The sequence below is a fragment of the Microplitis demolitor genome, chromosome 8 (assembly GCF_026212275.2).
Source record: "Microplitis demolitor isolate Queensland-Clemson2020A chromosome 8, iyMicDemo2.1a, whole genome shotgun sequence".
Taxonomy (NCBI): domain Eukaryota; kingdom Metazoa; phylum Arthropoda; class Insecta; order Hymenoptera; family Braconidae; genus Microplitis; species Microplitis demolitor.
Window position 1 is genome coordinate 937162 of NC_068552.1, and position 24202 is coordinate 961363.

The 24202-nt window shown below is 29.2% G+C and overlaps 5 protein-coding genes across 7 annotated transcripts; 3 read left to right on the forward strand and 2 right to left on the reverse strand.

Moving 5' to 3' along the window:
* The first annotated feature begins 1445 nt into the window (after positions 1 to 1445).
* Positions 1446 to 2808, forward strand: LOC103575924 (pre-mRNA-splicing factor ISY1 homolog). The gene is made up of 3 exons (XM_008555928.2): positions 1446 to 1561; positions 1631 to 1972; positions 2404 to 2808. Exons 1-3 carry the CDS (start codon positions 1559 to 1561, stop codon positions 2770 to 2772), a joined length of 714 nt encoding a protein of 237 aa, XP_008554150.1. The 5' UTR covers positions 1446 to 1558; the 3' UTR covers positions 2773 to 2808.
* Positions 2809 to 4545: 1737 nt separating this feature from the next.
* On the reverse strand, positions 4546 to 14016 carry LOC103575925 (synaptotagmin-14). The gene is made up of 8 exons (XM_014444243.2): positions 13851 to 14016; positions 12475 to 12844; positions 11620 to 11814; positions 11411 to 11548; positions 10720 to 10775; positions 10471 to 10647; positions 10074 to 10394; positions 4546 to 9383 (listed from the first exon to the last, which is right to left on the reverse strand). The coding sequence occupies exons 2-8, from the start codon at positions 12506 to 12508 to the stop codon at positions 8817 to 8819; spliced, it is 1488 nt and encodes a 495-aa protein (XP_014299729.1). The 5' UTR covers positions 12509 to 12844; positions 13851 to 14016; the 3' UTR covers positions 4546 to 8816.
* A 3962-nt stretch (positions 14017 to 17978) lies between these two features.
* Positions 17979 to 18719, forward strand: LOC103575922 (uncharacterized). Its single transcript, XM_008555926.2, has 2 exons — positions 17979 to 18087; positions 18182 to 18719. Exons 1-2 carry the CDS (start codon positions 18040 to 18042, stop codon positions 18635 to 18637), a joined length of 504 nt encoding a protein of 167 aa, XP_008554148.1. The 5' UTR covers positions 17979 to 18039; the 3' UTR covers positions 18638 to 18719.
* Positions 18720 to 19925: 1206 nt separating this feature from the next.
* LOC103575919 (probable cardiolipin synthase (CMP-forming)) lies at positions 19926 to 22543 on the forward strand. Of its 3 annotated transcripts, none has more exons than XR_008404158.1 (6): positions 19926 to 20204; positions 20332 to 20671; positions 21544 to 21801; positions 21906 to 22185; positions 22283 to 22372; positions 22463 to 22543. XR_008404158.1 is itself a non-coding variant. In XM_008555924.2 (4 exons), coding segments are annotated over exons 1-4 (870 nt in total). In that variant the 5' UTR covers positions 19926 to 20202; the 3' UTR covers positions 22176 to 22254. The 3 variants fall into 3 exon arrangements, 1 of the variants encoding a protein (XP_008554146.2); XR_008404159.1 differs by having other exon boundaries at positions 21906 to 22182; XM_008555924.2 differs by lacking the exons at positions 22283 to 22372; positions 22463 to 22543 and having other exon boundaries at positions 21906 to 22254.
* On the reverse strand, positions 22386 to 23900 carry LOC103575920 (complex I intermediate-associated protein 30, mitochondrial). The gene is made up of 2 exons (XM_008555925.3): positions 23395 to 23900; positions 22386 to 22968 (listed from the first exon to the last, which is right to left on the reverse strand). The coding sequence occupies exons 1-2, from the start codon at positions 23763 to 23765 to the stop codon at positions 22443 to 22445; spliced, it is 897 nt and encodes a 298-aa protein (XP_008554147.2). The 5' UTR covers positions 23766 to 23900; the 3' UTR covers positions 22386 to 22442.
* Between the last annotated feature and the right edge of the window lie 302 nt (positions 23901 to 24202).

Sequence of the window (24202 nt, forward strand, 5' to 3'; positions counted from 1 at the left end):
ATTTATTAAATATTAACAAGCCTTGTTTGGTGCTAACAAATATTTCTTTTATGTTAATAAGGCTTTGTTAGCATTAAAAATATTTCTTAATAATAAAGAAGTTACTTATTTCATTATAATAAATATTGTTAATAATTACTAAATATTTGTTAAATCCAAAAAAGTCAGTTGAGAAAAATTTAATAAATCAATTTATTACTCCTAAACAAATCCTTCTATCAGTGTGTAAAAAGGCGATCGCAGTAAAAACAGCGCTTGCCGACAACATGAAGACACGCTCAAAGTGTTGAGAAAATGAAAATTCGGAAAAACAAAATGAAAGTTTATATTTCTAATCGCAAAAGAAATTATATGCGATAACAAGACGATCTTTCCGTGGGATTTTATAGTAACTTGACTGTTTAGATTTTATTAATGAAATTTTACTAATCGGTTTAAGAGAAATAGGAAAAGAGAGTTGCCTAAACATAACAGGGTTTAGAACTCATGTCGGCCAGCAAGAAAAATACATAAACTTCTCAATCGTCATAGGCTGCCGCAAGTTGCTGTCCTTAAAATTGTTAACGCTGCACTTTACAACGAGCGCGGCGTAGAGGCCCTATTAATATATACGACAAGCCGGATACAACACTACCTACTTCATATTGAATAAATTTTTAATTCCATGAATGACATTTTAATTATGAAATTTTTTTTTCTTTTAATAATTTTTTTTCATTGATTTCAGACCAATACATCATGAGAAAGTATAAATGACTAATTAATTATAAATAAATAAAAAGCTCAACAAAAACGCTCTTTTAAAATATTTTTTAAACCGTTATTAAAGTAACGATTGATGAAAACATTTTATTTTTATTTAAGAAATTAATTTTCCTTTATTTAATATTTATTAGATGCTTTTTTAATATATTTTTCGTTATTGACTTTCCGAATGATCTTATCTATGTGTTACTTCATTATCGACAATCTTTTTTATCTGTGGATTATTGAGTAGATGTCTTTGAATATAGAGGGCTTTGAGTAAACGCGTAGTAGCGGCATTTTAGCGCGAAATTTCAAAATTTAAATTTAATAATTTTATTAAAATTGATTTGGGACAATAATTATATTAATTTATCAATTATTCTTATTACTTGCGCAGTAAATTTAAATATTTAAAAAATAAATTATTAAAAGTAGAAAAATTAAAAATTGTATGTCAAAATAAAATGGCGGCAAAATATGATAGAAATATTTTAAAGATTTAAAAAAAAGCATCCGTGTCAGCTGTCAGGTATGTTGCTGTAGTAAACCGAAAATTAGGAACAATTAATTAATTATTACGCCTTTAATGAACGTGACAATCGACACTCTGTTGTAAAAGAGAGGATTTTACTGTACCCACCTTCATAGATATTGATAACGAACGCATGCGCAAAATAGATTCTACAGTAAAAGAAAAAAGTACACACGCGTGTGTTGACAAATATAAATTTATGCGAACGTTAGTTTGTTTTCATAGGTTATCTTTAAAAATTTAAAACAGTATTATAAAAAAAAAAATAAATAAACAATCATGGTATGTAAGAATAATTAAAATATTAATTAATTATATAAAAGTGGTAATAATTATAAATAATTTTTTTAGGCTCGTAATGCTGAAAAGGCGATGACAACATTGGCTCGCTGGAGAGCAGCACAAAATACTGATGGATTTAAAAAAGAACCAGAGCGAAGACCTTACCTAGCATCCGAGTGTCGTGACCTGAGAAAAGCAGAAAAGTGGAGAATGCAAATAATTAGAGAAGTCGCTAAAAAAGTTGCGCAGATTCAAAATGCTGGGCTCGGTGAATTCCGGATTCGGGATCTTAATGATGAAATAAATAAATTATTGAGAGAAAAGAAACATTGGGAGGCACAAATTAAAGAACTCGGGGGTCCAGATTATTCTCGAGTTGGTCCGAGGATGCTGGACCATGAAGGACGGGAGGTAAATATGAACTTGATTGCTTTTTATGTTGGTAAAAGAATTGAGTATAGAGTACCCTAGTAGCATTCTTAAGGAAGTCTTACGTAAATCTGTATCTTGTCTTTAGCAAGTCTGCGTCATGAGTCTTGGACAAGTCTTAATTTTTACTTTACAAATATTAATTTTAAATTTAAATAAGGGTCACTGGGTTTGCTAAAAAGACTGCGTTTTAAATTGGAGAGACTTGGAGATAAAGAAACTCGATATCTTAAGCAATTTTGCAACAACTCCGTCAGGACATTGTTAGATAGTGTGTATGTTGGTTAAGAAATTTGCAGACTTTCTACAGACTCTTGTAAGTTTTTTATCTAATAGTAACCCTCACAGAACTCCTTAAGTCAATACTACTAGGATACATTGAAAAACAATAAACTAAAATTTAAATGAATCAGGTACCTGGAAATCGTGGATATAAATATTTCGGAGCAGCTAAAGAGCTACCAGGAGTACGAGAATTATTTGAACAAGAACCTCCGGCGCCTCCTAAAAAAACACGAGCGGAATTAATGAAAGACATCGATGCAGATTATTATGGCTACAGAGATGACGACGATGGGATTCTTCAACCATTGGAACTTAAAACAGAAACTAGCAAACGTGATATTAAAATCAGTAGTTGGGTTTATCAAGAAAGCAACGAAGCTGATGAAGAGAACGAAATTGAAATCACGTCGCAAAGATCTATACCCAGTCAAGAAGAAATTCAAGAGGCTTTGCTAGCTAGGAAGAAACAAGAATTACTTGAGAAATATGTTTTATAATTATTATTTTTATTAAATAAAAACCTTGTATATATATATATTTATACTTATATATATACATATTTGTCCATAACTAATTCAAACTTTTCATGATCATTAATTTATTAACTGGATCTAGAGGTACTAAATTTTCATCAATTCAATTTTTAATTTAAATAAATCACAAGAATTTAAAAAAAAAAAGAATAAGAATTTGCATGAATTAAAAACTATGAAAATTTTCTAGCAAATATTAATAATAGAATCAGTTTCCAATATTTATTTTAAAATTTTATTACACGCTGACACTTGCAGATTAAATTACCAAATGTTAAATCCCTGTGAGTGTCATTACACAAATTATCAAGTAGCTGAACATCTGTTTTACTGAAGCAATTCAAATATGAAAATTATTTTCTCTACTTCGCACTAATTCAACTTAATAGCAAACCATTAAATTATAATTACAAACATTGAAATTTTTATGTACGTTTTTGAAAATTATTTTTGTAATTATCATACTTTGTCAAGTTGTAAAAATCTTTATAAGATATGTGCAGCTTATTATTTAGCATGTTTTGATGTTGTTTCAAAAATCCCTTTATTTAATTATCAAGAAAAAAATGATAAATTGTTAAACCAACTTCGATTTTATTTCGAAATCACTTTTCTTGTTCAAAATTCAAATATTGACTTAAACCCTGGTGGATCTGAATTACGGTAAATTACCGCATTTACCTAAATTACGGTAATTACTGTAAAATGCGGTATTACGATGGCATATTTGCTGCATGTTATGGTACTTTACTAAAACAATATAGGTTAAGTATGCGAATTTTACCGTAATTTGCGATACTTATACCGTAGACACAGTGAAATACCGTCATGTTGTATAAACCCGCAATTTAACGTAAAATACTGCAATTTGCCGTGAAAACTAGAGTTACTGAAATTTTTCCAAATACACAAATTACGGTAATTATCGTAATTTGCAGCCAATTACAATGCTATACAGTAAAATACCGTAATTTTATAGGAGACCTGCAATTTTCGGGAAAATCCTATAGTCTTATAGCAAATTTACGGTAATTTATGGTACCTTCACCGTAAAATACTGCAATTTACCGTATAAACTAGAGTTTGCTGTAATTTTTCCATATGCACAAATTACGGTAGTTATCGTAATTTACCGTATTTTTGCAGTAAATTACAATACGACACTAACCCGCAAGCTCACGATAAAAGGCAGCGATTTTACGGTAAAAAACATTTCTGTATAATTTTTCCGAATACCGTAAATTACGAGAATTACCGTAATCTGAATCTGTTAAGTATTTTAGAAAAAAAAATTGTAATATTGTAATAAATTTATTCATGAGATATGTTAATTAAATAACTGTAGCATACGTAAATATATTTGAAATTTTGATATATTTTTTATACTGAAATTATTATTATTATTTTTTTTTTTTTTTTTAATGTGAATCTTTTATATAATATATGTACGTTGAAAGAATTATGATTGGAAATTTAAAATCTTTATATTATAAAAAGTTAATTATCGTAATTATATTATGTTTATGGTAATTAAATACAATGTTTTGATAGGTTCTCTTTATTTTATCATTATGTTTATATACTGATACCCAATTTTAGTTTTGTTCAGTATCACAAGTATCACATCCAATATAATTTATTTTTTAAGTACAACAAGATTTAAAATAAATTATTTATCTTTACTAATATAAAAATTTTAAAAATTAAGTAATGATCGTGAAAAGCTTAGACTATATATTTTATTTAATAAATTATAATTTTAATTGACAAACAATACTCGATAAATATTATTTTTAATATAAACTTATATACGAAGAGAAATTTATGGTAACAATTACAATATATTATGGGGATGGTTCCCATATCTTGTGGTAACAGTTTTTTCATATTGTTTATAGGAATGATAACCATTCAAGTTATGAAAACTATTCCTATCTATATTAGTTTCATTCGTATACGATATCGGAATAGTTCCTATAAAATTATAGTAATAATTACTATGTCAATATGCTTCATGGTAATGGTTCTCATACTGCTACTATGATAATCGTTACCATATACTGTGATAGTTAACTTAAAAATTTATAATGGTAATGATTACCGTAATGTTATGGTAACCATTTCCATAATATTATGAGAATCATTAGCATAATACTGTGCTAATGGTCACTATATTTTATGGTAACTATTACCATATCGTATGATAACTATTATCATAATACATGGTAATATTTACAATAATTTATGGTAATTGTTACTGTGATATATGGTAAATACTACTATATAGCTCGGCAACTATTACTAAATAGTTTGGTAATCATTATCACATAGAATAGCAAATATTACATATAGTATAATAACGATTACCATAACATATGGTAATATTTACAATAATATACGGTAATTGTTACCGTGGTAGATGGTAAATACTACTATGTAGTATAGTAACTTACCATAAAATATGATAATAGTTACCGTAATATATAGTAATAGTCACCATAATATATGGTAATATTTACAATAATATACGGTAATTGTTACCGAGATACATGGTAAATAGTACTATATAGTATGGTAACTATTACCATAAAATATGGTAACTATTACCATAAAATATGGTAACTATTACCATAAAATATGTTAATAGAGACTTTTATAGTAATTGTTACTATACTATGACAGGTAGTTATTACCACAATCCATAGTAGTATAGGAACAATTATTATAATTATAGGAATTATTCCCATAATTATGGAATCTTTTTTTAGAAATTATAAGCATATACTCCATAATTTCCAGTAATTATTACACTGCGGAAAATTCTCATTAAATGTTACTATGGGTGCATTGTAACCCCGGACCATAAGAAAACTGGTACAAAATGTACAAGTGTCCCATAGTAAACGTATGCGCATAGGTCCCAATCGTGTCGTCTGCGCATACCGTTTACTATGGGACAATTGTAAATTTTGTACCAGTTTCCTTATGGTCCGGGGTTACAATGCACCCATAGTAAAATTTGAAGGAAATTTTTCACAGTGTACCATAACATCATGGGTTAGTTTTTTATAAAGATACTAGGAACGGTTACCATAATTTTCTCTCCGTACCCAATTAACTTACGTAAATTTATTAATTTCATAATATCGAAATACACTTTTATTATTTTAGTTTTTTTGTTTATAAAATGCGACAAATGTAATATATTAATTATTTAATAATAACATTGATTACAGTAAGTTTCTTTTTTCGTTTTGTGCAGTAGACAAGTTTCAATGAAATGACATTGAAAAAAAGGGTGCTTTTGAAAAAACGTGGACAAAAATCCAACAGTTGTTCCATTAACATTCTTAAAAATCCAACAATCGACAAGATTAATTTATCAAATTTTTTATATTTTTTTTTACCTTCATCGCACTTAATAAGCAACGACAGGTTGACAAAAAAATTTCTATCAGACGATAGTTAAATTATTAATATTCAAAACTGCGGTTTTAAAAAATTTTGCGATTGCATTAATTACAAAGTGATCATCACTTTTACATTCATAATCAAAGTATGGATCTAATTACGATCCTAATATTCAAAATTTTTCTTAGCAATATTACATGTAAACAAATTACATTATTTGATCACATTAATTTTTAGTAAAAATGTAGACAATCTAGTTTTTATTTTTTTTCTTGGCTAATGTTTCTAGTTTGCAAGGACATTTTTTTATTAAATAGATTATTTCGATTTTTATTCAGGCAATGTTTCGAACTTTTTTATTATAATTATTTACCAAATATCGAAGGGAATGAAGTAACAATATGATAGTTGATGCTATATTTTGATAAATAATAAATATTTTTTTTTATATTTATGATTCTATAATTACTTAAATTTTCACAGCATTGGTTTCATATTTTTTGTTTCTGGCAATTGATTGCCGTGATATCATACCGTTTTCCAATACATCGTATTATTATTATTTATATAATTATTATTCTGCTTTGCCTATATATTATTAATTATTAATTTATCAAGATTAAATGTTCTCTATTACTGTAGCCAAATAGTATCACAATCTGCATTTATGAGGTGCAAGATGTGAATTGTGCGTCGTTGAGTGTTATTCTAAATCGTAACATTTCTTCACGTTACAAAATATGTTTTCTTATTTTTATTTAATTTCCTCTTGGAAAGTTAATTCAGATAAATTAATATTATTAAATAAATATTTAAACAATTATATACTTTTTTTCACCATATTTTTACCGAAAGTTTAAGTTTATGCTCTGTTTAGAAGAAAGTCGTTCTCTTAACGTCTGAAAGTCTGTTCTTTTATGAGAAAACAAATAAAAATTAGCGTATGCGCCATTTTCAACAGAGAAAAAATTTCATAATTCAATTGCGAAGCTATGAAATTGCACAATTCAATTGCGAAGCAATAAAACTGCACAACTAAATTTTGAAGTAACCCTACTTCTAAAATCCGATAGATTCTTGTAGCTGTATGTATCAGGTTCTATACTTAACTATAGCACTTCTTATAGAACTCATTCATTCTTATAAAATCTCTATAGGAATTTATGAGAATCTATTGGATTCTATGAGATTTTCTAAACAGGGAATAAAATTGCACAACTCAATTGCGAAGCTATAAAATTGCGCAACTCACTTGCAAAGCTATACAATTGCACACCTCACTCGCAAAGCTATACAATTGCACAACTCACTTGCGAAGCTATGAAATTGCACACCTCAATTGCGCAGCAATAAAATTGCACAACTCACTTGCAAAGCTATACAATTGCACAACTCACTTGTGAAGCTATGAAATTGCACACCTCAATTTCGAAACAATGAAATTTCACAACTCAATTGCGAAGCTATACAATTGCACAACTCACTCGTGAAGCTATGAAATTGCACACCTCAATTTCGAAGCAATGAAATTACACAACTCAATTGCGAAGCAATTCGTCAGTATGTACCGATATTATTAAACACAATTTAAGAAATACACATCCAATTGATCTACTTCATTTTTTTTTAATTTGAATTCTTATACAGAAGAACTCTTTTGAAAATCACTATCCAAACCTTTTTGGCTTAATTATAATTAATAAAAACTTAAAACTGACAATTCATAAGAAAATGTAACTGCCATTTTTTCATCATTATTTTATTTATTTTGCATATAAAAGCGCCATCTATTGATCACTTTTTGAATGAGTCGGATTTTAAATTTTTTAAACTTTCGGATAAAAATTTGGTGAAAAATTTTCTCACACCACAAAAAATAGGATGTTCCAATCCACGTGTTTGCCGCACTTGCCTTCGGCTCGAGCAGCAATTACGTGAGTTGTAATGTCCTACTTTCCTCCTTGGTGTGTAACATACTATTACTTTTTAAAATATTCTTCATGGTTTAATGTTCTGATATTGTGCTGAATTAAATTCACAATGAACAAGCTTTTATAGAGGATTAAAGGCACAAAAAGTAAAATTTAAAAAGTTAAAATTGTTATTGGCATCAGGCACAAATGGATAGAAAATGAGAAAAAAGATAATATTTGTGCTCTTATGAATTAAATTCAATTTGGCGAGTGACTTTTTTTTTACAATTTATAATATTATTAATATAATTAAAATATTATTTATTTGTTGCCTTTGCCGATTTAAAAAAAAACAATAACGTCATTTTATGACGAATTGATAAAAAGATGATGCTGCCCACAGCCGATGACACAAAGCGTCACGATATATTCTTCATTGAAAGATTGACGACAATTATAACTTATAAACTTCATTATTTTATTGGGCAGTAAAAAATTTTTCTCGAAGATATTTTCTCACAAACGTTATCTTCAATTCTAAAACTCAGTGTTTCAGAACTTGATCCATATCTCATGGTAACATCGACGACTATCCTATTATTCAGACGAATAATCAATCGTCACATCTGGAAATAATTTCCAGTTAAATAAACTTGTCCATAAATTTTAAAATATTAAGCCAATTTATGGACGTAAAAGTGAATGCCAACGCTGGACTTGAGTTGGTTGCCTTGCAGTTCGCATATCGTTCCAATGCTGCAACTCTTCAGGTCCAGAACTGTTCAACCCAAGGCAAAGCCAACCAATCATTTCGCGTCCTTTTTTACCCATCGCGGAACGTCGACGATTATATACTGATACAAAGAGCGTAACATCACCCAGCTGAAACAATGCAACCTGAAATATAAAAGTTTCTTTGTAAAGTGGATTTGGTTGTGCTCGTCTCAGTCCAGTTTTAGATCGGCCCATTTCGTGACTATTGGTGTCGACCAACGTAAGCTTGACATATGTATCTGGTGGCTTCGTATCACTACCACCCCCACCTCGAAAATGCGATCCTTTTATTATTTCTACCGAAAGACGACCGGTAGTGCCGTTGTAAGCGAGACCAATAAGAATTTCAGCTATACTTCCACCTTTCATACTACTGCCGTACGGGGGTATCGTTGGAGGTGCATACGATTGTACAGACTGTTGAGACCCTGTCGAATCACTTCGGGTTAAACTTGTAGTCGTACCCCATTCTTGAACCTATTAGTTTATTTAATTAATACTCTTATTTATTGTCTAATAAAGATGTTACCATTTAAAGCTTACACAGTTTTTTCTACAGTGTACCCATGTAACAATTTTCATTACGTTTCTGGTCAAAACAAATACTACATGGATTTGCCTAAAATGGCATACACAATGTTGTAGTCTTGTACTATTTTTATGAAAGTTTGCGTAAAACCCCTAGATGTCTACGTTTTTATGTACCTATCAATCTGCCACAAGATTAATGCAAGATTCTTAGACAAGAATGTTGCAGGACTTGCGCATGATATTGTACAAAAGAACATTGAAGATGTCTTGCTCGAAATGTGGTAGTAAAGTTGCTTGCGCGTATTTTGAACGTCTGCACCAGAATAACGTGCAGACACTAAGACATATTCTGCAACAGATTTGCAGAAGATATGTCAGATTACACTTTACATCATTTCTGTCACTTTATGCGGGATTCTGTATCGTAGACCAATAGAGGGGATAAAACGACAGACAGAAATGAGATAGGCAGTGTAATATGACACTTCTTCAGCAGGTCTGGCGCAAGATATGTGTAAGTAAGATCCTTAGTTACATAAAAACATGGACAACTAGTGTTCTGATGACCAGGCTGTGGCAAAATTGCTATAAGATTGTTATATGGGTATATGTTATACATTAGATTTATGAAATTACCGGTGAAGAAGGTGGAGGTTGTAGAGGCAGACAAAGCGTTGTTTCTAATTGAAGATTTATTTGATCAAAGCAGACTCTAGCTTCACCTAAAAGCCGTTCTCGACGCATTCGACCACTCCAAAGGTAAACTCGAAGCCTCACTCCCATTGCATTGACGTCTTCGGGATTAACTCGAGGCAATAGAAAACTTTCCATGTACTGAGGTGATGTGCCCTGACGAACTCTTGTCTTACGTCTTTGCTTCTTTGATGGAAGCAAAACAAGACGTACTTGACTTCCTCCGATACCTGCGGGATAGTTTCGTCCTTGAAGAACTTGAACCTGAATTTTATTAAATATAATTTTAATTTAACATATGTTTATATAGAGATAATTATAATGAAAAAAGTTTACTAACAGTCATTTCTCGCATTGGTGCATCATACAAAAATGCTACTTCAAGACTTCCTATTTCTTCAGTTAATCCACCAATTGGTGTGATTTCACTTGATGATGGACTACAAATTTCTTCTATTACTTTTTCGGACTCTCGTGTCTCCATTAAAATATTTGGAGACCCAACTTCGACCACGCACTGAAAATTAATAAACAATTCAACTCAATTGTTGTTATTTACTACAATTTTTTTAAATATTGTAATAAATACCTCTTGCTGATCAGGTGAATGTTCTTCACTACAGTTATTGGAAGTAGCAACTGCATCTAAATAAAACGTTTTCAAAATTAAATTTATATTATTATTCCAATATTAGAATTATTTATTAAAGAAACCCCATAAGACCTCATTTTGTCCATAAAAAATGAAAATTTGAGTCCCCGAAAACTTATAGCATAACTTTGTACCCTGTTTGGGCCCTCCCCACCCACATAATTTATTTTAGCAACAATAGTTGTTGTTTTACTGTAAAAGTAGCCTTTTCTTTCGAAAAATTCCCATCTCTAGCAGATCATAACTTTTATAATTTACCGTAAAATGTGGCGCCCAGAGCAAATCGCGGTAATTTATGGTAAAATTCTGTATTTTATGGCAAACTTACCGTAAAATCACGCAATTAACGGTTTTCGAACTAATTGCCGTAATTACGGCATTTTACCATAGTTTACGGTATTTTACGGGAAATTGCGGTCTTTTGCGGTTAAATACGGTAGTTTACCTTAATTAGGATTCGCTAGGGTTAAATCCACACAAAAGGGTCAAAAACTACTTAGAGACCAATATGTTTATTGGTTTTTATGAAATTTTTGACCCATTAGAGTTAAATTTATGAGAACTTTTCGATAGAGTTATATATATAACCTTCTTCCAAATAAATGGTTCATATATGATGAAATCTTACCAACAACTGTTGGCCCATCTTCAGTCTGAATAGTAAGAATATTTGGTGGATGTTGAGAAAGGGAATTTTGTAATCGTCGAAGTGCATCTTCTTCCGAATCTGAACTAGTTTCAGGATCAGAATACGTGAAGATTTTATCTAAAAATACAATTGATCGAATTAATTCACTGAAAAAATATTAAGTGCTCATGTGAAAAAATGATTAATACCCAAATTTTTAGAAATTGGAGGTGTCGTGAAATCAGAACAATTCGTATCATTTAATGGTACACAAATTCCACCAAAACGAGCTGTTTGAGAAACAGGTGTAAAAGTCCATTTTCGAGCTAGGTATAAAAAGAGTACTAAGAGAAGAGTAACGAAACCGGCTACTGCTCCTAGGAACGCAGTTACTCCTACCGAACCTATAATTCATTATATATTTAAAAATAACATTATTTTAATCACATCATTTATTACCCACCGGTACCTTATTTTAAAAATAAATCATAATAGAAGGATTTCTTAGCATTTAAAAAAATTTTTTAGTATTCAAGATATCATTTCTTAAATAGTAAGAAATATTTGTTAAATTCAAAAAAATGATTTGTTAAATACTAAGGAATTTTTTAAAATGCTAAGAAATCCTTTTACTAGTGTAAAATTTTTTAATTAAATTATTTATCTATTTAATTATTATTATATGCATTTTGTAGAACTCAATGAGTTAAAAGAAGGTCATTGAAGGGAGTGGATGTATGAATAAAGAGCAGTCTATGTATGTATTGCGCAACATATATGTATTTTCGCGAATCTTCCAAGTGTTTATGTATGAGTGCAGAATAAAATATTGAAGATACATGTATATATAACGAAAAAAAAAAAAAAAACACATACCCATGATATCAGATAGTTCTAGAATGGGCACATAGAAAAAAAGTGTGTCGATAAGAAATTATTGGATGTTTACATAATTAATGACTGTGTTGATATGTGTGTTATAATAAGACCTTGAAAATATAATGGAAGGTTTTATGTCCACGGACACTAGTGTATGAAATAATTGACGAGAAAAGTGGACTTACCCGATAAGAAATGGTCTGATCCAGTGAGAATCATTATTGTTGGGTGTCTTTATTTTCACAGAATTACTTCACGGCTGAAAAATAGCCATTGTCGGATAACGAACACATTATCCAAAACTTAAAGACAGTTGTCGCGTTTGTTTGATTACAAACGTGGTTATACTCAAAATAATACGTGGGCGGGGGTATAAAGCACTCTGTTGCTCACCTGGACGTGTTCACAAGGGTTGAAATGTGTGATACGCCTGCGTGACACCCTTTTTATAATGTCGTCTATGCGCAAGTTTTTACTCGCAACTTTATTTTAACCCGGTTAATTCAACAGTGAAATTTTATTTTTTTGAGTATTTAATAACTTTTTAATTATCCGCTATAAATAAATGTGTTTTGTACTTCATTGTGGGAATTTTTACATGCAAAAATTTAAAATAATTATTAAACTTAAAATCAAAGTTTTTGAAATTTTATTTTCTCTTAATTCAAAAGAATTATAAAGACAAAAAATTTATATAATTGCGCCAAAAAATTTTTTCTCGTCCTAAGAAAATTTTTTTCAACTCACAATGCAAAATATTTGAATCGTTTATTTAAGAAACCCTATAAGTCATGTTTTTTCGAAATTAAATTTTTTTGCATTTTTGAGTTCTTTGAATATCCCCCCATAGAAATTAATAAAAATATCCATCAAATCAGTGTTTAAAAATCAATTAACAGGGTGACAGAAATTTTATTTTATTGAGAAACCCCATAAGTCAACAACTTAAAGGGTTTTTCAAATAAACATGCAGTTTTAGTTTTATAGAAATAATTTTTTCTTTTTTATTTAAAATTCGCGCTTTTTTTGAAAAAAAAAATAATATGACTAATTAAAACACTTAAATTAATCATTATTTTTTGTAATTTCTGAGTTTCACAGTTTAAATGCATATTATATATTTCATTTTATCAGTCTGATAAATTATTTGAGTGGAAAAAATAAAAAAAACAATGATTTGATAACTTTTTCTTCCGTTTGGTTGAGAAACCCCATAAGTCAATCAACTTTAAATAATTTTTTTAAGTAGTTGCAATTAAAAAATTAAATTTTTCTTGTTTTGATGTTTTTCAGAGACGCTAACATTATTCTCTTCAATTATTTATTTACTATTTCAATGGCAAGTTTTTCCAGAAAAATGTTTTTTGTGTTTCCTGAAAAATTTTTGTTTTCTTGACTTATGGGGCTTCTCAAATAAACGATTTAGATAAAAAGCTAAGTAATTAAAAAACAGACGAATAAGATTAACTATGATAAAGAATGTCAAAAAACCCACAGCAAAGTTAATTAAAAAAAAAAATAATATGAATGATCTTATCGTCGATTTTAATTTGTTACTTACAGGTTTCTTCATCGTATTCACTTAACTTGTTATTGTTGACGATTTGTGAGTGGAATTTTTTTAAAAACACTTTTAAGATATGGCTGAAGAATGTGGCTCAGAAAATAACAAACAAAACATATTGCATGATAAACGATTATTACTTATATAATTGCCGAAAAAGATGGTAAGCTCTGAACAAAAATAATTTCATCGATTACGTCATAAAAAAAAACAACAAATATCAAATACCTTCGAGCCTTTTAAGATTAAAAGAGTATATTTATTTTTTATACCGCAATCGAAGTTACAATCAGGTCATAAAAAATTTATTAAAAAAAAAATTCGAATTTTGAATATAAGAAATTGCATGTAAATTGTTTTTGAATTTTTTTTTATATTTGAAATTTAAAACTGTTGTTTAAATAAACTGATCACTTTTTTTTTAATATAAAAAATTAATTTTATTAGATTAAAAAGATACTCTACGGAAATAAGTTACCCTGATTAAAAAAAAATTGAAAAGTATTAAAAATGATAAAATTTGAATTCTTTTCAATACTTCTTAATGTTAGTATTCAGAAGTATTGAAAAGAATAGCCCACCACTACATTACGACGTCTTTTCGAAGGCGTTTTCAAGAAGTCTTATAATGACTTCTTAAAAGTGTCATTTTTAGAAACTCTTAATTAAGAGTTGCTTAAACTGAGAGATAATAGTCACTAGAATAAAGCAACAGCAGCGAGAGTAGTTTGGTGCTCGCCACTAGATCGCGCCCACCTTTTGTACAGTGTCCCTGGTAAGAAACTTATTTCAAAAGTATTATATTCAAAGCTTGGGAACGATTCTGGTATATGTATTTTAGAAAACCGAATTTTTCTCTCAATGTAAATTTGGATATATTTAATTAATTTCATTTATTGTAATAAATCAAGAAAGTCTCACCGTTATTTTTCTTTATTCTTATTTGAAAACATTTCATGACGACAGTATCTCATTTAAGAATCTCAAAACTAAAAATGAATGCTAGGAAAAATTGATAAATGACCTACCAAAGTGATAGCGATGAAGCTACGTGACGATCGGCAATTTAAAAGGGTCCTGGACCTGGCTGCGGTTGATAATATGCGGGGAATATCCTTCAATTCCCCCACCGCCAAACTTTCAATCGGACGTTTATGAAGTTTCCCGCCCATCACCAGGTCACGATAACCGGCTTGCTTATATTCCATCACCCTTAAGAAAAAAATTTAAAAAATTATTTATTTATATATTAGAGCGCTGAAACAATTAAAATAATAAAGACTCAAATTTTATGAGCCAACTTTTTATCAATACCTGATAAGAATAATCTTAAAAATATATTTATAATCTATGAATTCTCGTATAAGCATAAACTTTGAATAATTAAGTATTCATTTTTATTGATAGAAAATTTAAAAAACATTATTTAAAAGTTGTAATTCCCATTTATAGCAAATACTCTATAAGCAATGATTTTAAAAATTGCATTCATTCATAACGAAGGTATCACTCATTCTTAATTATATATACTATTATTTTTAATTATATATATTACTCTTATCCAAAAAATTGAAGGAATAAAAAAATTTTTTTTCCAAAAAATGAAATAAAACAAGAATTTTTTACTTTTTTTTTATGTTTTATCCGGGGGTTTTTTTTTCGTTTTTTGAAAAAAAAAAATTTTTTTTTTATTTACTTTAGATTTACCGAATCACTAACGGGAAGATTGAAAAAAATCCGAAAAAAATTAATTTTTTCATTTTAACAATGATCACACAAATTAAAAAACAAAACTTGTTCTTCTAATTATTTTATAAAACTTTGAGCAATCGGCCCGGTCAAACGGTTCAATGGATCAATCTGAAAATTTCCGGGGTTTTTGGAGGTACATTAAGCTGTGAAATCACATGGCAACATTACTTTTTTTATCGATATTTACAAAGTAACGATGAGTTGACTAAAAAACCAGAAAATGGTCTTTTTTTGTGAGTTTTTCAAATTGATATTAAGTATGAAAGAAAATTTTTTTTCAAAAAAATTGAAAAGAGAGCCTGTCGGGTATTCATTCAAGTTTATTAAACTGCCCTCTAAATAACTGTGCGACCATTAGTTGCTGAGATATCGATAATCAAAGACAAAAGAATCCTTTTTTATTTGAAGGCTGATATCTCAGCAGTATATTGTCAAACAGAGAAACAAAAAAAAGCAAATTATAGTCGAGAAAATTTCCTACACAAGTCATGAACTGTTTTTTCAAAAAAAATTTTCTTGGCCCCGTAGACCTAAAAAAACAAAACCAAAAAATTTAGAAAAATTTTGCCTCGGCCTTTTTTTATGATTCCGCGAAAACCGTGGCTCAGAAAATTATTTGGCTGAAAGATCTTTAAACAAGACATTTCAAGCTTCATTTTTCCTTTTTTACTTTTTTGATACGATCACTTTTCATGATAATACAGACTTCAAAAAATCGCTAAAAATTTTATAAAATTTTCTTATCCTTTTAATTTTTTGGATAAGTGTAATATATATAATTAAAAATAAGAGTATATATAATTGAGAATGAGTGATACCTTTGTTATAAATAATCGCAACTTTTAAAATCATTGTTTATCGAGTATTTACTATTTATGGGAATTATAACTTTTAAATTATGTTTTTTATATTTTCTATCAATAAAAATTAATACTCAATTATTCAAAATTAATGCTTATACGAGAATTCATAGATTATAAATATATTTTTAAGATTATCCTTATCCGGTATTAATAAAATGATGGCTATAAAAATTTGAGTCTTTATTATTTTAATTTTTTCAGCTCTCTAATACATAAATGAATAATTTTTTTTCTTAAAGGGTGATGGAATATAAACTATGCGGGTACCGTGACCTGGTGATGGGCGGGAAATATCATAAACGTCCCATTGAAAGTTTGGCGGTGGGGGAATTGCAGGATGTTCCCCACATACTGTCAAAGGCAGCCCGGTCAAGGACCCTGATGAATTGCCGATCGTCACGCAGCTTCATCGCTATCACTTTGGTAAGTCATTTATCAATTTTTCCTAGCATTCATTTTTAGTTTTGAGATTCTTAAATGAGATACTGTCGTCATGAAATGTTTTCAAATAAGAATAAAGAAAAATAACGGTGAGACTTTCTTGATTTATTACAATAAATGAAATTAATTAAATATATCCAAATTTACATTGAGTGCAAAATTCGGTTTTTTTGAAATACATATACCAGAATTGTTCTCAAGCTTTGAATATAATACTTCTGAAATAAGTTTCTTACCAGGGACACTGTACAAAAGGTGGGCGCGATCTAGTGGCGAGCACCAAATACTCTCTCTGCTGTTGCTTTATTCTAGTGACTATTATCTCTTAGTTTAAGCAACTTTTTTTGTTTTGGTTGGAGCATAAAAAATTCTTGCGTTAAATAATTGTACTCATTCCGAGAAATTTTATATTCTTCAAACAAAATACTGCAGATTGCTACAAAAACTCATACATCTCGCTCCAAAAAAATATTTAATATTATCAGCGCTTCACGCTCAAGGCATGCAATTCAAATTTTATCATTTTTATTACTTTCCATTTTTTTTTTTTTTTTTAACCTTTCAATACTTTTTAATTCCTTCTATTACGGAGCTTTCACATCCCATATTAAGAAAAATGATTTATAATTCACGTACAGATATATCTATATATCAGACAATTCAAATAGTTGTAAATTATTTCGAATTGTTTCGAATCATTTCAAATCATTTTTTCAAATCAAAGTTTGTAAATCGTTTTCAATTTTTTTTTTTTCTGGGTACGAAATCTCACCCGGAAGTGATTAAATGATGAAACCACGATCGGATTTCTATTTCAAATTTGATTAAAATAATTTTGAATATCTGCAGTAACATTTATTGAAAAAGACATATCGTTGATATTAATTAGTTAATTGCATTGTTTTTTTTATTCTTCGCTTTATTTGTCACAATTTGTTATTTCGATGGAACGTTCTTAATACTACTTAAAAAATAATGTAATTAACATGATAAAAAATAAAAAAACTGCGTCATTTCATACGTGTCAGTAGAACTGTGGTCAAAACAAAAAATATCAGAGGTATATAATGACTGTCACGATGTAATAAAATTCAGTTCCTTGAAAATAAGTATCAAACAACGTCGTTACCATGAATTCCTTATTGATTTGTTTCATTGTTGCTGTTAGCTTGAATCAGGTAAGTTTTTTTAATAAGAAAATTATATTTTCATGATACCAAAATATTCTATTACATGAGCATTGATATCATTATTTAACTCTGTCAATAAAAGGTATTATCTGCATCAGTTCCGGCAAATCCTGATACCAGTAAACCAAATCCGGGATCTGATGATGTGGTGGCCCAAGTAGTGTCCAAGTTATCTGAACAAGCAGGATCATTTAAAAATATTTTAGATAATGTCCGACAAAAGAACATAGATCCAGCTGTCGATTCCATAAAAGATATTGTGAATAAAACTAATAGTGTTATATTCAGTACTGAAACAGTGAATAACATAAATAAAGTAACCAATTCTATTCAACATAGCGTATCAGATGTTAGTAATTCAGCTTCTAAATCTGTAAACACCGATGATTTCTTTGCATTATTGCAATCATTAAGACACGATATATCAACTATTGTAGAAAATCACAAAAACGATGTTCCGGGTGGATCAAAAATTGTAGATTCCATCGATAGTATTCTTGACATTCTCAAGAATGGAATTGAAAAAACTGATGTATAATTCGATTAATATATAAACCATAAGAAATGTATATCAAATTTTTATCGATAATAAATCAATGATAATTTGAAAAAAAATTGAAGTTATTATAGTAATAATTTCTCTTAGTTTTATCATGTTATTATATTTTGTACACATTTTTGTGTGTAGTCATGTAGGGCAAGTATGCGCAAACCCATGCGTTAAAGTCCAAAATAAATGGATTTGCGTACACTTATCCACAGCACACACTCGTCCCATATACGACTCTAATGATAATAACTGATTATTTTAAAATTTTACACAAATATGAAATGAAATTTTTCATCTTGAAGAGAATAATGTTAGCATCTGAAAAATATTAAAACAATAAAAATTTAATTTTTTAATGGCAACTACTTAAAAAAATTATTTAAAGTTGATTGACTTATGGGGTTTCTCAACCAAACGAAAGAAAAAGTTATAAAATCATTGTTTTTTTATTTTTTCCACTTAAATAATTTATTAGACTGATAAAATGAAGTATATAATATGTATTTAAACTCTGAAACTTAGAAATTACAAAATTAATAATTAATTTAAGTATTTTAATCAGTCATATTATTTTTTTTTTCCAAAAAAAGCGCGAATTTTAAATAAAAAAGAAAAAATTATTTCTATAAAACTAAAACTGCATGTTTATTTGAAAAACCCCATAAGTCATTGACTTATGGGGTTTTTCAATAAAAAAATAAAATTTCTCAAAATAAAATTTCTCACCCCGTTAATTGTTTTTTAAACACTGATTTGATGGATATTTTTATCAATTTCTATGGGGGGATATCTAAAGAACTCAAAAATGCAAAAACTCCAATTTCGAAAAAACATGACTTATGGGGTTTCTCAAATAAACGATTCAACTGTCTCTTGTGTTTAAAAAGTTTTTTTCTATTTAAAAATTCATAAATTAATTTTTTATCCAGCATCTGAAATTAAAAACTTCCATTCGATTTCAAAGCGAAAAATATGGAATTTAAATTCGAAAAATTATTTTTTAATCCAATAATTGTATGGAAAAATTTCAATTCACTTTTCATTCGTAATACGAGATTAACAATTAAAATTTTATTTTTAAACTGGTATTTAAATTAATAAAATATTTAAAAAATTACACTTTATACCAAAAGACTATACTTCGGGTGTTTTCGGTTTTTACTCCCACTCTAGTATTCTATGTACTAAATGTTCTCCCAGTTTCCTTTGCGCATGCGCAGTTTTCAGCAATCCATAGAGAGAGCGATTTCCGAGGCCATTCTTTTTCTAAAACGAGTTTATACTTACAGACATAAACATGCCTTTAGCTGCATGTTTGAATAATTATGAGAAAATAAATTTTTATAAAATCAACGAAAATTCTAATTATCTACAATATTTATTGTAATTATATTCTTCATTAAAATAGACAATACAGTGATAATAACTTTGGTACATATATTTATTTCCATAAATAGAACTCGATAAACTTATTTTAAAAATTATAACCTAACTAAAAAAAAGTAAACATTAAAACATTTAACTGCTCATGCAATAAAAATAAAGTGAAAACAATGTAAGTACATTTAATAGCAATTCATATATTATTAATTTGTAAATATCAATTGACCATTGAAATATTTTTGGTATAAAAAGCAATTTTAAAAAAAGTATATTTTATATTTTTAATTTTTGTCCAACAGGAGAAACATCAATATGACCTATATGATGTTGTTACGATTGAGACCCTACAGAATAGTTAAATTATACAACTGGAATAAATGCCTACATAATTTGAACAACCGGTTATATTGCAATGCTGATAAGAAATTAAATGATTATCAGTTAGCGAAGTTGAACAGAAAAGCGAAAAGAAAAGCGTTCAGAATGCAATTAGCACAAAATATCCGGGCTACGAGGGCTAAAATGGAGGAAATAATTGAGAGGGAAAATATTTGGACAATTCCGAATTTTCTTTGCATTGGCAGAATCATGACAACACCATATATAAGTTATTTAATAGTGTGTTCACATAATTACCATGTAAGGTATTTTTTAATCATTATATTTTATTTATATATTTTTTTATTTTACCTGTATTGAAACTGCGAGTTCCAATGCCTATTTAGACAGTAAAAACAAACCAATCTCTTGAAGTATTGTCGATTAAGTTACGACGAATGTCCTTCAGCAAATTTCTTACGGAAGATTTAAACAAGACTTGAAAAAGATAGACTTTAAACAATATTTTATCAAAGTTGCTGCAGAATTGCTTAAGATATCGAGTTTCTTTATCTCCAAGTCACTCCAAGTTCAAACGCAGTCTTTTTAGCAAACCCAGTGAAATTAATAATATTCGATAAAATTATTTCGAACATCAAGTGCGCGACATTGAATTCACTATACTAATGCTGACTAGACGACTGATGACGTGGCGAATATAACTATGTCTAGGTATCTTGAGCAATTCTGCAGTAAGTATAATTAAAGATTTACTTAAGGTATTTTGCCTCAGACTTGTCCAAGATTGATGATGCAGACTTGCTGAAGACTGAAGATACAGATTTATGTAAAACTTCCTTAAGAATACGAACTATAGACACGATTTATCAGGCAAGAATTGATCAGTTTCTGTCTTGATTTAATCTCCGTCCAAATTGCATTTGCTTACTTTCTAAACTTGTTAATATTCATGTCTCTAAATATTAAAACTCCCAGTATAAATGCAGATAAAATAAAAAATGTGCGAAGCACGGGATAAAACACGATTTTTGACTTGGATTAATTCTCGTACTCCGACTCGAATGGCCAATGATCCTCTTTAAAAATCGCATTGTTTTATCTGTTGTCTCGCGATAAATATATTGTTTAGCAGTTTATTATAAAAAATAAGTAATATAAAATTATTTTTATAGGCAGCGTTATGGCTTCTAGGATTCGCTGGATTTACTGATTTAGTTGATGGGTGGGTTGCTAGAACTTGGATTTCTCAAGCGTCTAAGTTGGGCAGCTTTTTGGACCCGATGGCTGATAAATTACTTGTGGGAACACTATTTCTATCATTAACTTGGGTGGAATTAATACCATTACCTTTGACGTGTCTTGTTATAATGCGTGACGTTATGCTGATTGGTGCTGCATCATATATACGATATAGATCATTGCCTGCACCAGTAAGATTATTTATTTTTTTTTATTACAGTAAAAAATATTGTATTAAAATCAACATATTTTATACTCTGTCTTATTGAAATAATCAAATGTTTTTTTATTTCAGAAAACTTTAGCAAGATATTTTGACCCTAGTCATGCTACAGTTCAACTGGCGCCTACATTTATAAGTAAATTAAATACTGCCGTTCAATTATCACTAGTTGGTGGTACTCTAGCAGCGCCAGTATTTCATTTTATAGATCATCCTATTTTACAAGGATTATGTTATTTAACAGCAGTAACAACAGTAGCTGGTGGCATCAGTTATTTGATGTCCAAAAACACGTATAAATTATTGTCGAAAAAATCATTTAATAACGGATCGTCATCGTAATAATAAAGTAGTTCGTTGTTGTTTTTGATGTTGTTATATATTTTTGATAAAAAAATAAAATGTTAATTTGTTTAAATTATTTAATTAATCAACTCGAATATTTGCAGTTGGGGTAAATTTAAGATCCAGAGCCACCACTTGGCTGGTGAAAGAAAATCCCAAGCATATTAAGAGAAAGTGGAGTAAATCATGATTGGGTGAAAATTAGTCGAACATTACTTAATATACATTTATTTTCTATGATTTCATTAATTTTAATATAAATATTTAATCATAATATGGATTAGGTGGTTTATACATTTCATATGCGAATTCTTCTTCAAAAACGTTGTCTTGTTCAAGTCCAATATAATCTATTTCAAGTCTAAATGGACCAGAAATTTGATCACCGACAGTGATGCTAAATGAGGAGAGATTATGAATAGGCACTGGACCTTGGGTATCTTGAACCCTACCTTTATTAGCTAACAAAAATCTAGAAAATGGTATTTTTGCATACTGCCAATAAGGCCCACCTCTGGTATACAAAACGAAACTGTGAAGATCATTCCACATGATATCGAAAGTATTTTTCGGGTGAAGATTGAGCATATAAGTACGTCCATCTCCACGAATCCTCATGATAAGATGAGTATATGAACCCCACGGTAAAGTATCTTCTCTGTAAAAAGACTGCCTGACTTTCTGAGACCTCAGGTTACAATAGCCACCTTGTTTTTGTTTACCATCTTTTATAGGTCTCGTATCAAGTACACCAGAAAATAATCCTGTGCCGCTGGGAGTTAATTCCAACCTGGAAAATTATATTTACTTTCAACATTTATGGCTCTTTGGCTTAGTATTGGCCCTAGTTTTCTTAAGGAAGTTCCTCGATGAATGTCCTTCAGCAAGTTTTTTACAGAAGATTTAAACAAGACTCGATGAAGATGTCGTTCATAAATTAATTTTCTAAAGATTTCATCAAGTCTTACTTAAGATTCTTCTTAAAGACTTACGGAAATCTGTAGAAAGTCTGCAGCAATTCTTAATCAATATACTATTTAACAACTTCCAGTCAGAGTATCTTGTATCAGACTTGCCCAGGATTGATAATACAGACTTGCTGAAGACTGAAGTTACAGATATACCTAAAACTTCCTTAAGAATGCTACTAGAGGAGATTAACAAATTATAAGATATTTGATAGAATATTCCAGAGTAACAATTAAAATTTACATACTGTGCAGTTGAATACCCTAAATTATAGTCTTTGTCTGATGTCACAGACCAGTGATTAAGAATATCTGGATCCCCATCAAATTTCCATTGGACATCAACCTCACCTGGTAACAGACATAACGGCGGGTCCATACGAAAATTTTCTATAGTTTCATCTTTAAATAAATTCAACTCGTGAAAAACATTAACACAAGCTTGTTTTATCTTTCCTGTAAAATTTTGTGGCATTTTCGGCGTGTAATCCTCGAGTAAAAAAGGAAATCCTCCTTTTCTATCGCTCTCATGAAATTTCTTTAATTTAGTAGTTGTGTGAAATTTTTTGAAATGGTTTTTTTTACTCAAATTTGATAATTTTAAAAATCGGCTTGTCATTTTTAGTGTTCTGTTTAACAATTTGATTTGAATAAATCAAGTCACTAAATTTTTTTTGAGCGACCTGTCAACACTGCAGCATTTAAAAAACACTGTTGACTTTTTATGTTTTTATTTTAACTTTGGCAGAATTTAAGGTTATAAAATAGGGTTTCATTTTGCCAAACCCCTCCGCTTGAGAGCAGCATAATAGCGAATTTGGTCGAGCGCACATTTTTAAATGTCAAATTTAAAAAGACAAAAAATTTGTTCTAGAGTGATTAAGGAAAAAAAACTCAAGAAATTTTCAAATTTACAATCAATTATATGATGTTTTCGACAAATAATATAAATGGCAGATCATAATAAATATACAGTATATTTGTCAGTTAAATATGTGTTTTGGAGTTGCTACTAGTGTCGCATAATCATCATATATATTCGATATCAGAGAAATG